The sequence below is a fragment of the Salmo trutta genome, unplaced genomic scaffold (assembly GCF_901001165.1).
Source record: "Salmo trutta unplaced genomic scaffold, fSalTru1.1, whole genome shotgun sequence".
Taxonomy (NCBI): Eukaryota; Metazoa; Chordata; class Actinopteri; order Salmoniformes; family Salmonidae; genus Salmo; species Salmo trutta.
In genome coordinates, this window is record NW_021822728.1 from 1 (window position 1) to 14836 (window position 14836).

At 46.6% G+C, this 14836-nt stretch overlaps 1 protein-coding gene across 1 annotated transcript; it reads right to left on the bottom strand.

Annotated features, from left to right (window-relative positions):
• Window positions 1–7: 7 nt before the first annotated feature.
• LOC115184038 (synaptogyrin-1) lies at window positions 8–14347 on the bottom strand (the record flags this gene model as incomplete). Its single annotated transcript, XM_029745033.1, has 4 exons — window positions 13888–14347; window positions 1432–1666; window positions 861–1006; window positions 8–101 (listed from the first exon to the last, which is right to left on the bottom strand). Coding segments are annotated over exons 1-4 (589 nt in total), but the record flags the coding sequence as incomplete, so codon positions are not given.
• Between the last annotated feature and the right edge of the window lie 489 nt (window positions 14348–14836).

Here is a 14836-nt window from a genome sequence, read left to right on the forward strand (position 1 = left end):
TTGTCGCGGTAACCGGCGTTGTCGTCGAGCCGATCGGTGAAGAGGCTGAAGTTTTGGAACAGGTTGATGAACGTCTGGAGGGCGAGCGCCGTCAGGCCAGCCTAGAGGTCAAAGGTCAGAGGCGTTCGTCGTTAAAGCAGTAGTCAAGGTAACCATAGTAACAGTGTCAAGGTAACCGTAGCAACAGGAGTTTCTCTAAAGGTAATCCAGCGAGCGAGACAGCCTTCAGCACACAAGGTGGGACAGGAATCCCCTTCCTCAGATTTGTCGCTCTAGACAACAACTACGACAAACAACAAAACGGGTCACAACTCCTACAGCTCTGTTACACGCTAACAGACTCACATAGTAACACACCACACACACACACACACACTACACACACACACACACACACACACACACACACTACACACACACACACACACACACACACACACACACACCACACACACACACACACACACACACAACACACACACACACACACACACACACACACACACACACACACACACACACACACACACACACACACACACACACACACACACACACACACACACACACACACAACTACACACACACACACACACACACACACACACACACACTACACACACACACACACACACACACACACACACACACACTACACACACACACACACACACACACACACACATTACACACACACACACACACTACACACACACACACACTACACACACACACACTACACACACACACACACACACACACACACACACACACACACACACACACACACACCTCACACACACACACACACACACACACACACACACACACACACACACACACACACAGGTGTCTCTTACCCAGGTGAGGATGGAGAAGAAGCAGAAGGCAACAGTGGCCCTGGCGGCGTCGGAGCCCTGAGCCAATGGGAGCTCTTCTTCTGTCGTCTGCTGCCACTGATTGGCCAGGAAACAGAAGCCCACGAACCACAGGAAACTGGCCAGGGCTGGGGGGGCGGGACCAACAGGACAGATGGATCAGAACAGACCTCTAGAGACACGACCTGTGGATGTGTGTGTGTGTGTAACGTGTGTGTGTGTGTGTGTGTGTGTGTGTGTGTGTGTGGAGGTGTGTAAGGTGTGTGTGTGTGTGTGTGTGAGGTGTGTGTGTGTGTGTGTGTGTGTGTGTGTGTGAGGTGTGTGTGTGTGTGTGTGTGTGTGTGTGTGTGTGTGTGTGTGTGTGTGTGTGTAAGGTGTGTGTGTGTGTGTGTATAACGTGTGTGTGTGTGTGTGTGTGTGTGTGTGTAAGGTGTGTGTGTGTGTGTGTGTGTGTGTGTGTGTGTGTGTGTGTGTAAGGTGTGTGTGTGTGTGTGTGTGTGTGTGTGTGTGTGTGTGTGTGTGTGTGTGTGTGTGTGTGTGTGTGTGTGTGTACCAGAGAAGACCATGTCGATGAGAGTTGCTCTCCTCCTGAGTCGGACGCTGTGGATGGTGGGGAAGTAGATGTCCACAACCAGGAAGCAGACGCTGCCTAGGAAACAGACCACGCCCACGGTAACGCCGTAGTTACAGGCGTCCGCGTTCTTATTGAAGACGCATAGCAACCGCTCGCTGCCGATGTTCATGTAACCTTCGTTCACTATACAGCTGAACACGACCATAGAGAACACCTGGAGGAGAGACATCACCTTTAATTAATTACTATACAGCTGAACACTACCTGGAGGAGAGACATCACCTTTAATTAATTACTATACAGCTGAACACTACCTGGAGGAGAGACATCACCTTTAATTAATTACTATACAGCTGAACACTACCTGGAGGAGAGACATCACCTTTAATTAATTACTATACAGCTGAACACGACCTGGAGGAGAGACATTACCTCTAATTAATTACTATACAGCTGAACACTACCTGGAGGAGAGGCATCACCTTTAATTAATTACTATACAGCTGAACACTACCTGGAGGAGAGACATCAACTTTAATTAATTACTATACAGCTGAACACGACCATAGAGAACACCTGGAGGAGAGACATCACCTTTAATTAATTACTATACAGCTGAACACTACCATAGAGAACACCTGGAGGAGAGACATCACCTTTAATTAATTACTATACAGCTGAACGCTACCTGGAGGAGAGACATCACCTTTAATTAATTACTATACAGCTGAACACGACCATAGAGAACACCTGGAGGAGAGGCATCACCTTTAATTAATTACTATACAGCTGAACACTACCTGGAGGAGAGGCATCACCTTTAATTAATTACTATACAGCTGAACACTACCTGGTGGAGAGACATCACCTTTAATTAATTACTATACAGCTGAACATTACCTGGAGGAGAGACATCACCTTTAATTAATTACTATACAGCTGAACACTACCTGGAGGAGAGACATCACCTTTAATTAATTACTATACAGCTGAACACTACCTGGTGGAGAGACATCACCTTTAATTAATTACTATACAGCTGAACACTACCTGGAGGAGAGACATCACCTTTAATTAATTACTATACAGCTGAACACGACCTGGAGGAGAGACATCACCTTTAATTAATTACTATACAGCTGAACACTACCTGGAGGAGAGACATCACCTTTAATTAATTACTATACAGCTGAACACTACCTGGAGGAGAGACATCACCTTTAATTAATTACTATACAGCTGAACACGACCTGGAGGAGAGACATCACCTTTAATTAATTACTATACAGCTGAACACGACCATAGAGAACACCTGGAGGAGAGACATCACCTTTAATTAATTACTATACAGCTGAACACTACCTGGAGGAGAGACATCACCTTTAATTAATTACTATACAGCTGAACACGACCATAGAGAACACCTGGAGGAGAGACATCACCTTTAATTAATTACTATACAGCTGAACGCTACCTGGAGGAGAGACATCACCTTTAATTAATTACTATACAGCTGAACACGACCATAGAGAACACCTGGAGGAGAGACATCACCTTTAATTAATTACTATACAGCTGAACACTACCTGGAGGAGAGACATCACCTTTAATTAATTACTATACAGCTGAACACGACCTGGAGGAGAGACATCACCTTTAATTAATTACTATACAGCTGAACACTACCTGGAGGAGAGACATCACCTTTAATTAATTACTATACAGCTGAACACGACCATAGAGAACACCTGGAGGAGAGACATCACCTTTAATTAATTACTATACAGCTGAACACTACCTGGAGGAGAGACATCACCTTTAATTAATTACTATACAGCTGAACACTACCTGGAGGAGAGACATCACCTTTAATTAATTACTATACAGCTGAACACTACCTGGAGGAGAGACATCACCTTTAATTAATTACTATACAGCTGAACACGACCTGGAGGAGAGACATCACCTTTAATTAATTGCTATACAGCTGAACACTACCTGGAGGAGAGACATCACCTTTAATTAATTACTATACAGCTGAACACGACCTGGAGGAGAGACATCACCTTTAATGAATTACTATACAGCTGAACGCTTCCCGGAGGAGAGAAAACGACTAGTTAATTACTCATAGGGATATGATTCAATACAGCTGTAACATTGATGATTTGGCAATTTTGGGAGGGAGAGGGAGGGAGGGTGAGAGGAGAAAGGAGAGGAGAGGAGTGGAGAGGAGAGAGGGAGGGAGGGTGAGAGGTGAGGGAGAAAGAGAGGAGAAGGAGGGGGAGAAAGGGAGGGAGAGAGAGAGGAGAGGAGAGAGAGGAGAGAGAGGGAGAGGAGGGAGAAGGAGAGAGGAGAGGAGAGGAGAGGGAGGGAGAAGGAGAGAGGGAGGGAGAGGGAGGAGAGGAGAAGGGGAGAGTCATTCAGTGGAAAAAGTTAGTTTGGAGATCATTGATATTTACTGAGCAGTAGGATTTAAAAATGTTTTCATTTACGCCAACACTTGAACACACACACACACACACACACACACACACACACACACACACACACCACACACACACACACACACACACACACACACACACACACACACACACACACACACACACACACACACACACACACACACACACACACACACACACACACACACACACATTGCTGCACTGTAAAAACCAACGACCTACAATAATGTAGTTTAGAACCTTAAATAGCTGCCGTGAGCAGTTACACCTCAATAGGAGTCGTTGTTGTTGTTGGGGCCTTATACAGCGGGTCTGAAACTCATGGTTTACAGGCCACGTCGGGACCTTATACAGCGGGTCTGAAACTCATGGTTTACAGGCCACGTCGGGACCTTATACAGCGGGACTGAAACTCATGGTTTACAGGCCACGTTGGGGCCTTATACAGCAGGGCCTGAAACTCATGGTTTACAGGCCACCTCGGGGCCTTATACAGCAGGGCCTGAAACTCATGGTTTACAGGTCACGTCGGGGCCTTATACAGCAGGGTCTGAAACTCATGGTTTACAGGCCACGTCGGGGCCTTATACAGCAGGTCCTGAAACTCATGGTTTACAGGTCATGTCGGGGCCTTATACAGCAGGGTCTGAAACTCATGGTTTACAGGCCACGTCGGGGCCTTATACAGCAGGGCCCGAAACTCATGGTTTACTGGCCACCTCGGGGCCTTATACAGCAGGGCCTGAAACTCATGGTTTACAGGTCATGTCGGGGCCTTATACAGCAGGGTCTGAAACTCATGGTTTACAGGCCACGTCGGGGCCTTATACAGCAGGGCCCGAAACTCATGGTTTACAGGCCACCTCGGGGCCTTATACAGCAGGGCCTGAAACTCATGGTTTACAGGCCACGTCGGGGCCTTATAAAGCAGGGCCTGAAACTCATGGTTTACAGGCCACGTCGGGGCCTGCAAGATGGGTGGCAAAATTCCACGAACGTTCCCAAAACATTTCCCAGTGATCTTCCAACCAGGATTTCTGGAAAACCTGTGAAATTTACCAGAATGTTTTTCAACCCGAACAGTAAATCTACTGTAGCCAATTATAAACCAGCAACATTACCCCCCCTGGGTTATTATAAACCATAAACCAGCTAGGCCAGACTACATTACCCCCCCCCCCGGGTTATTATAAACCATAAACCAGATAGGCAAGACTACATTACCCCCCCCCCCCTGGGTTATTATAAACCATAACCAGCTAGGCCAGACTACATTACCCCCCCTGGGTTATTATAAACCATAAACCAGCTAGGCCAGACTACATTACCCCCCTGGGTTATTATAAACCATAAACCAGCTAGGCCAGACTACATTACCCCCCCTGGGTTATTATAAACCATAAACCAGCTAGGCCAGACTACATTACCCCCCCCCCGGTTTATTATAATCCATAAACCAGCTAGGCCAGACTACATTACCCCCCCCCCTGGGTCATTATAAACCATAAACCAGCTAGGCCAGACTACATTACCCCCCCCCGGGTCATTATAAACCATAAACCAGCTAGGCCAGACTACATTACCCTCCCCCCGGGTCATTATAAACCATAAACCAGCTAGGCCAGACTACATTACCTCCCCCTGGGTTATTATAAACCATAAACCAGCTAGGCCAGACTACATTACCCCCCCTGGGTTATTATAACCATAAACCAGCTAGGCCAGACTACATTACCCCCCCCCCCGGGTTATTATAAACCATAAACCAGCTAGGCCAGACTACATTACCCCCCCTGGGTTATTATAAACCATAAACCAGCTAGGCCAGACTACATTACCCCTCCCTGGGTTATTATAAACCATAAACCAGCTAGGCCAGACTACATAACCCCCCCTGGTTTTTATAATCCATAAACCAGCTAGGCCAGACTACATTACCCCCCTGGGTTATTATAAACCATAAACCAGCTAGGCTAGACTACATTACCCCCCTGGGTTATTATAAACCATACACCAGCTAGGCCAGACTACATTACCCCCCCTGATTCATTATAAACCATAAACCAGATATGCCAGACTACATTACCCCCCCCCTGGGTCATTATAAACCATAAACCAGCTAGGCCAGACTACATTACCCCCCCCCCTGGGTTATTATAAACCATAAACCAGCTAGGCCAGACTACATTACCCCCCTGGGTTATTATAAACCATAAACCAGCTAGGCCAGACTACATTACCCCCCCTGGGTTATTATAAACCATAAACCAGAAAGGCCAGACTACATTACCTCCCTTGGGTTATTATAAACCATTAACCAGCTAGGCCAGACTACATTACCCCCCTGGGTTATTATTAACCATAAACCAGCTAGGCCAGACTACATTACCCCCCCCTTGGTTATTATAAACCATAAACCAGCTAGGCCAGACTACATTACCCCCCCCCCCCTGGGTTATTATAAACCATAAACCAGCTAGGCCAGACTACATTACCCCCCTGGGTTATTATAAACCATGAACCAGCTAGGCCAGACTACATTACCCCCCCTGGGTTATTATAAACCATAAACCAGCAAGGCCAGACTACATTACCTCCCTTGGGTTATTATAAACCATTAACCAGCTAGGCCAGACTACATTACCCCCCCTGGGTTATTATAAACCATAAACCAGCTAGGCCAGACTACATTACCCCCCTGGGTTATTATAAACCATAAACCAGCTAGGCCAGACTACATTACCTCCCCCCTGGGTTATTATAAACCATTAACCAGCTAGGCCAGACTACATTACCCCCCCCCCCGGGTTATTATAAACCATTAACCAGCTAGGCCAGACTACATTACCCCCCTGGGTTATTATAAACCATTAACCAGCTAGGTCAGACTACATTACCCCCCCTGGGTTATTATAAACCATAAACCAGCTAGGCAAGACTACATTACCCCCCTGGGTTATTATAAACCATTAACCAGCTAGGCCAGACTACATTACTCCCCCTGGGTTATTATAAACCATAAACCAGCTAGGCCAGACTACATTACCCCCCCCCGGGTTATTATAATCCATAAACCAGCTAGGCCAGACTACATTACCCCCCCCTGGGTAATTATAAACCATAAACCAGCTAGGCCAGACTACATTACCCCCCCTGGGATATTATAAACCATAAACCAGCTAGGCCAGACTACATTACCCCCCTGGGTTATTATAAACCATTAACCAGCTAGGCCAGACTACATTACCCCCCCCCGGGTTATTATAAACCATTAACCAGCTAGGCCAGACTACATTACCCCCCCTGGGTTATTATAACCATTAACCAGCTAGGCCAGACTGCATTACCCCCCCCCCCCTGGGTTATTGTAAACCATAAACCAGCTAGGCCAGACTACATTACCCCCCCTGGGTTATTATAAACCATTAACCAGCTAGGCCAGACTACATTACCCCCCCTGGGTTATTATTAACCATAAACCAGCTAGGCCAGACTACATTACCCCCCCTGGGTTATTATAAACCATTAACCAGCTATGCCAGACTACATTACCCCCCCTGGGTTATTATAAACCATTAACCAGCTAGGCCAGACAACATTACCCCCTCTGGGTTATTATAAACCATAAACCAGCTAGGCCAGACTACATTACCCCCCTGGGTTATTATAAACCATTAACCAGCTAGGCCAGACTACATTACCCCCCTGGGATATTATAAACCATTAACCAGCTAGGCCAGACTACATTACCCTCTCTGGGTTATTATAAACCATAAACCAGCTAGGCCAGACTACATTACCCCCCTGGGTTATTATAAACCATTAACCAGCTAGGCCAGACTACCTTACCCCCCTGGGATATTATAAACCATAAACCAGCTAGGCCAGACTACATTACCCCCCTGGGTTATTATAAACCATTAACCAGCTAGGCCAGACTACATTACCCCCCCTGGGATATTATAAACCATAAACCAGCTAGGCCAGACTACATTACCCCCCCGGGTTATTATATACCATAAACCAGCTAGGCCAGACTACATTACCCCCCCCCCTGGGTTATTATAAACCATAAACCAGCTAGGCCAGACTACATTACCCCCCTGGGTTATTATAAAACATAAACCAGCTAGGCCAGACTACATTACCCCCCCTGGGTTATTATAAACCATTAACCAGCTAGGCCAGACTACATTACCCCCCCCTGGGTTATTATAAACCATTAACCAGCTAGGCCAGACTACATTACCCCCCCCTGGGTTATTATAAACCATTAACCAGCTAGGCCAGACTACATTACCCCCCCTGGGTTATTATAAACCATTAACCAGCTAGGCCAGACTACATTACCCCCCCCCTGGGTTATTATAAACCATAAACCAGCTAGGCCAGACTACATTACCCCCCTGGGTTATTATAAACCATAAACCAGCTAGGCCAGACTACGTTACCCCCCTGGGTTATTATAAACCATTAACCAGCTAGGCCAGACTACATTACCCCCCCTGGGTTATTATAAACCATTAACCAGCTAGGCCAGACTACATTACCCCCCCTGGGTTATTATAAACCATTAACCAGCTAGGCCAGACTACATTACCCCCCCCCTGGGTTATTATAAACCATAAACCAGCTAGGCCAGACTACATTACCCCCCTGGTTATTATAAACCATAAACCAGCTAGGCCAGACTACGTTACCCCCCTGGGTTATTATAAACCATTAACCAGCTAGGCCAGACTACATTACCCCCCCTGGGTTATTATAAACCATTAACCAGCTAGGCCAGACTACGTTACCCCCCCTGGGTTATTATAAACCATTAACCAGCTAGGCCAGACTACATTATCCCCCCTGGGTTATTATAAACCATAAACCAGCTAGGCCAGACTACATTACCCCCTTGGGTTATTATAAACCATTAACCAGCTAGGCCAGACTACGTTACCCCACCCCTGGGTCATTATAAACCATAAACCAGCTAGGCCAGACTACATTACCCCCCCTGGGTTATTATAAACCATAAACCAGCTAGGCCAGACTACATTACCCCCTTGGGTTATTATAAACCATTAACCAGCTAGGCCAGACTACATTACCCCCCCTGGGTTATTAAAAAACCATTAACCAGCTAGGCCAGACTACATTACCCCCCTGGGTTATTATAAACCATTAACCAGCTAGGCCAGACTACATTACCCCCCCTGGGTTATTATAAACCATTAACCAGCTAGGCCAGACTACATTACCCCCCCTGGGTTATTATAAACCATAAACCAGCTAGGCCAGACTACATTACCCCCCCTGGGTTATTATAAACCATAAACCAGCAATGCCAGACTACATTACCCCCTTGGGTTATTATAAACCATAAACCAGCTAGGCCAGACTACATTACCCCCCCTGGGTTATTATAAACCATAAACCAGCTAGGCCAGACTACATTACCCCCCCTGGGTTATTATAAACCATTAACCAGCTAGGCCAGACTACATTACCCCCCCTGGGTTATTATAAACCATTAACCAGCTAGGCCAGACTACATTACCCCCCTGGGTTATTATAAACCATTAACCAGCTAGGCCAGACTACATTACCCCCCCTGGGTTATTATAAACCATTAACCAGCTAGGCCAGACTACATTACCCCACCCCTTGGGTTATTATAAACCATTAACCAGCTAGGCCAGACTACATTACCCCCCTGGGTTATTATAAACCATTAACCAGCTAGGCCAGACTACATTACCCCCCCCCCCTGGGTCATTATAAACCATTAACCAGCTAGGCCAGACTACATTACCCCCCCTGGGTTATTATAAACCATTAACCAGCTAGGCAGACTACATTACCACCCCTGGGTTATTATAAACCATTAACCAGCTAGGCCAGACTACATTACCCCCCCTGGGTTATTATAAACCCATTAACCAGCTAGGCCAGACTACATTACCCCCCCCCTGGGTTATTATAAACCATTAACCAGCTAGGCCAGACTACATTATCCCCCCTGGGTTATTATAAACCATAAACCAGCTAGGCCAGACTACATTACCCCCCCTGGGTTAATATAAACCATTAACCAGCTAGGCCAGACTACATTACCCCCCCTGGGTTATTATAAACCATAAACCAGCTAGGCCAGACTACATTACCCCCCCTGGGTTATTATAAACCATTAACCAGCTAGGCCAGACTACATTACCCCCCCTGGGTTATTATAAACCATTAACCAGCTAGGCCAGACTACATTACCCCACCCCCTGGATTATTATAAACCATTAACCAGCTAGGCCAGACTACATTACCCCCCCTGGGTTATTATAAACCATTAACCAGCTAGGCCAGACTACGTTACCCCACCCCCTGGGTTATTATAAACCATTAACCAGCTAGGCCAGACTACATTACCCCCCCTGGGTTATTATAAACCATTAACCAGCTAGGCCAGACTACATTACCCCCCCTGGGTTATTATAAACTATAAACCAGCTAGGCCAGACTACATTACCCCCCCTGGGTTATTATAAACCATAAACCAGCTAGGCCAGACTACGTTACCCCACCCCCTGGGTTATTATAAACCATTAACCAGCTAGGCCAGACTACATTACCCCCCCCTGGGTCATTATAAACCATTAACCAGCTAGGCCAGACTACATTACCCCCCCTGGGTTATTATAAACCATTAACCAGCTAGGCCAGACTACATTACCCCCCCTGGGTTATTATAAACCATTAACCAGCTAGGCCAGACTACATTACCCCCCCCCTGGGTTATTATAAACCATTAACCAGCTAGGCCAGACTACATTATCCCCCCTGGGTTATTATAAACCATAAACCAGCTAGGCCAGACTACATTACCCCCCCTGGGTTAATATAAACCATTAACCAGCTAGGCCAGACTACATTACCCCCCCTGGGTTATTATAAACCATAAACCAGCTAGGCCAGACTACATTACCCCCCCTGGGTTATTATAAACCATTAACCAGCTAGGCCAGACAACATTACCCCCCCTGGGTTATTATAAACCATTAACCTGCTAGGCCAGACTACATTACCCCACCCCCTGGGTTATTATAAACCATTAACCAGCTAGGCCAGACTACATTACCCCCCCCTGGGTTATTATAAACCATTAACCAGCTAGGCCAGACTACGTTACCCCACCCCCTGGGTTATTATAAACCATTAACCAGCTAGGCCAGACTACATTACCCCCCCCTGGGTTATTATAAACCATTAACCAGCTAGGCCAGACTACATTACCCCCCCTGGGTTATTATAAACTATAAACCAGCTAGGCCAGACTACATTACCCCCCCTGGGTTATTATAAACCATAAACCAGCTAGGCCAGACTACGTTACCCCACCCCCTGGGTTATTATAAACCATTAACCAGCTAGGCCACACTACATTACCCCCCCGGGTTATTATAAACCATTAACCAGCTAGGCCAGACTACGTTACCCCCCTGGGTTATTATAAACCATTAACCAGCTGGGCCAGACTACATTACCCCCCCCTGGGTTATTATAAACCATTAACCAGCTAGGCCAGACTACATTACCCCCCCCTGGGTTATTATAAACCATAAACCAGCTAGGCCAGACTACGTTACCCCCCCTGGGTTATTATAAACCATTAACCAGCTAGGCCAGACTACGTTACCCCCCCTGGGTTATTATAAACCATTAACCAGCTAGGCCAGACTACATTACCCCCCCTGGGTTATTATAAACCATTAACCAGCTAGGCCAGACTACGTTACCCCCCCCTGGGTCATTATAAACCATAAACCAGCTAGGCCAGACTACATTACCCCCCCCTGGGTTATTATAAACCATAAACCAGCTAGGCCAGACTACATTACCCCCCCTGGGTTATTATAAACCATTAACCAGCTAGGCCAGACTACATTACCCCCCCTGGGTTATTATAAACCATAAACCAGCTAGGCCAGACTACATTACCCCCCTGGGTTATTATAAACCATTAACCAGCTAGGCCAGACTACATTACCCCCCCTGGGTTATTATAAACCATTAACCAGCTAGGCCAGACTACATTACCCCCCCTGGGTTATTATAAACCATTAACCAGCTAGGCCAGACTACATTACCCCCCCTGGGTTATTATAAACCATTAACCAGCTAGGCCAGACTACATTACCACCCCTGGGTTATTATAAACCATTAACCAGCTAGGCCAGACTACATTACCCCCCCCCCCCTGGGTCATTATAAACCATTAACCAGCTAGGCCAGACTACATTACCCCCCCTGGGTTATTATAAACCATTAACCAGCTAGGCCAGACTACATTACCCCCCCTGGGTTATTATAAACCATTAACCAGCTAGGCCAGACTACATTACCCCCCCCTGGGTTATTATAAACCATTAACCAGCTAGGCCAGACTACATTATCCCCCTGGGTTATTATAAACCATAAACCAGCAATGCCAGACTACATTACCCCCCCTGGGTTAATATAAACCATTAACCAGCTAGGCCAGACTACATTACCCCCCCTGGGTTATTATAAACCATAAACCAGCTAGGCCAGACTACATTACCCCCCCTGGGTTATTATAAACCATTAACCAGCTAGGCCAGACTACATTACCCCCCCTGGGTTATTATAAACCATTAACCAGCTAGGCCAGACTACATTACCCCACCCCCTGGGTTATTATAAACCATTAACCAGCTAGGCCAGACTACATTACCCCCCCCCTGGGTTATTATAAACCATTAACCAGCTAGGCCAGACTACATTACCCCCCTGGGTTATTATAAACCATAAACCAGCTAGGCCAGACTACATTACCCCCCCTGGGTTATTATAAACCATAAACCAGCTAGGCCAGACTACGTTACCCCACCCCCTGGGTTATTATAAACCATTAACCAGCTAGGCCACACTACATTACCACCCCTGGGTTATTATAAACCATTAACCAGCTAGGCCAGACTACATTACCCCCCCCTGGGTATTATAAACCATTAACCAGCTAGGCCAGACTACATTACCCCCCCTGGGTTATTATAAACCATAAACCAGCTAGGCCAGACTACATTACCCCCCCCTGGGTTATTATAAACCATAAACCAGCTAGGCCAGACTACGTTACCCCACCCCCTGGGTTATTATAAACCATTAACCAGCTAGGCCACACTACATTACCCCCCCTGGGTTATTATAAACCATTAACCAGCTAGGCCAGACTACGTTACCCCCCTGGGTTATTATAAACCATTAACCAGCTGGGCCAGACTACATTACCCCCCCCCTGGGTTATTATAAACCATTAACCAGCTAGGGCCAGACTACATTACCCCCCCTGGGTTATTATAAACCATAAACCAGCTAGGCCAGACTACGTTACCCCCCCTGGGTTATTATAAACCATTAACCAGCTAGGCCAGACTACATTACCCCCCCCCCTGGGTTATTATAAACCATAAACCAGCTAGGCCAGACTACATTACCCCCCCTGGGTTATTATAAACCATAAACCAGCTAGGCCAGACTACGTTACCCCCCCTGGGTTATTATAAACCATTAACCAGCTAGGCCAGACTACATTACCCCCCCTGGGTTATTATAAACCATTAACCAGCTAGGCCAGACTACATTACCCCCCCCTGGGTTATTATAAACCATTAACCAGCTAGGCCAGACTACGTTACCCCACCCCAATCCCTCCATTGATGCAGAATAAAAACAAAACACGTTTTTTTAAAACCTGGATGACGCAGAGCCAAATATTACAGCGACGGGTTGTGTTTTTATAGACATTAAAGACATTATATATACATTTATAGATATTATAGACATTATATATATATACATTTATAGATATTATAGTCTCCTATATATCTATATATATATTTATATATACAGGCCTAAAGCAGACTCCACACATACAAACGAGTCTCGTTGATTTGTCGCTCACCCAGCACAGTAGTCTGAGGATGGTCCGCGGCCGTTTGACAAAAACCACCGGATCGAAATGCGAAGTACCGGTTTTACCGGGAAGAAACGAGCCTACGGGCTCCATCCCTCCCATGTCTTCTTCTTCTGTTTATTTATGAATCAGTTTATTCCTCCTTGTTTCAGCGGCGTTGTGAGAGAGATGATATCAGGGGTCTGGTCTCGCATCACGGCTGGCTGAGAGGAAGGATAAGAAACGAGGCGTTCAGATCAGACCGTTTTTCGCTCTGCTGTGAATCGCGTTTATACCGTAGATCCTCCGACGTTCAGACTCACTGACGGGCTCTACAGCGCCTCCCGGTCTCTCTCCCCCTGTGGGAACCGGAATAACTCTTAAATAACTGGCAGACAGTGTACAGGGAATATGGCCTGTCTAGTCTTGATTAATATGGTGTTCAGAATCTAGGGCGCCCTCTCTCTCTCTCTCACTCTCTCTCTCTCTCTCTCTCTCTCTCTCTCTCTCTCTCTCTCTCTCTCTCTCTCTCTCTCTCTCTCTCTCTCTCTCATAATCTGTAGAGGCGGCAGGTAGCCTAGTGGTTAGAGTGTAGAAGCGGCAGGTAGCCTAGTGGTTAGACTGTAGAGGTGGCAGGTAGCCTAGTGGTTAGAGTGTAGAGGAGGCAGGTAGCCTAGTGGTTAGAGTGTAGAGGCGGCAGGTAGCCTAGTGGTTAGAGTGTAGAGGAGGCAGGTAGCCTAGTGGTTAGAGTGTAGAGGTGGCAGGTAGCCTAGTGGTTAGAGTGTAGAGGCGGCAGGTAGCCTAGTGGTTAGAGTGTAGAGGAGGCAGGTAGCCTAGTGGTTAGAGTGGAGGGGCGGCAGGTAGCCTAGTGCTTAGAGTGTAGAGGAGGCAGGTAGCCTAGTGGTTAGAGTGGAGGGGCGGCAGGTAGCCTAGTGGTTAGAGTATAGAGGAGGCAGGT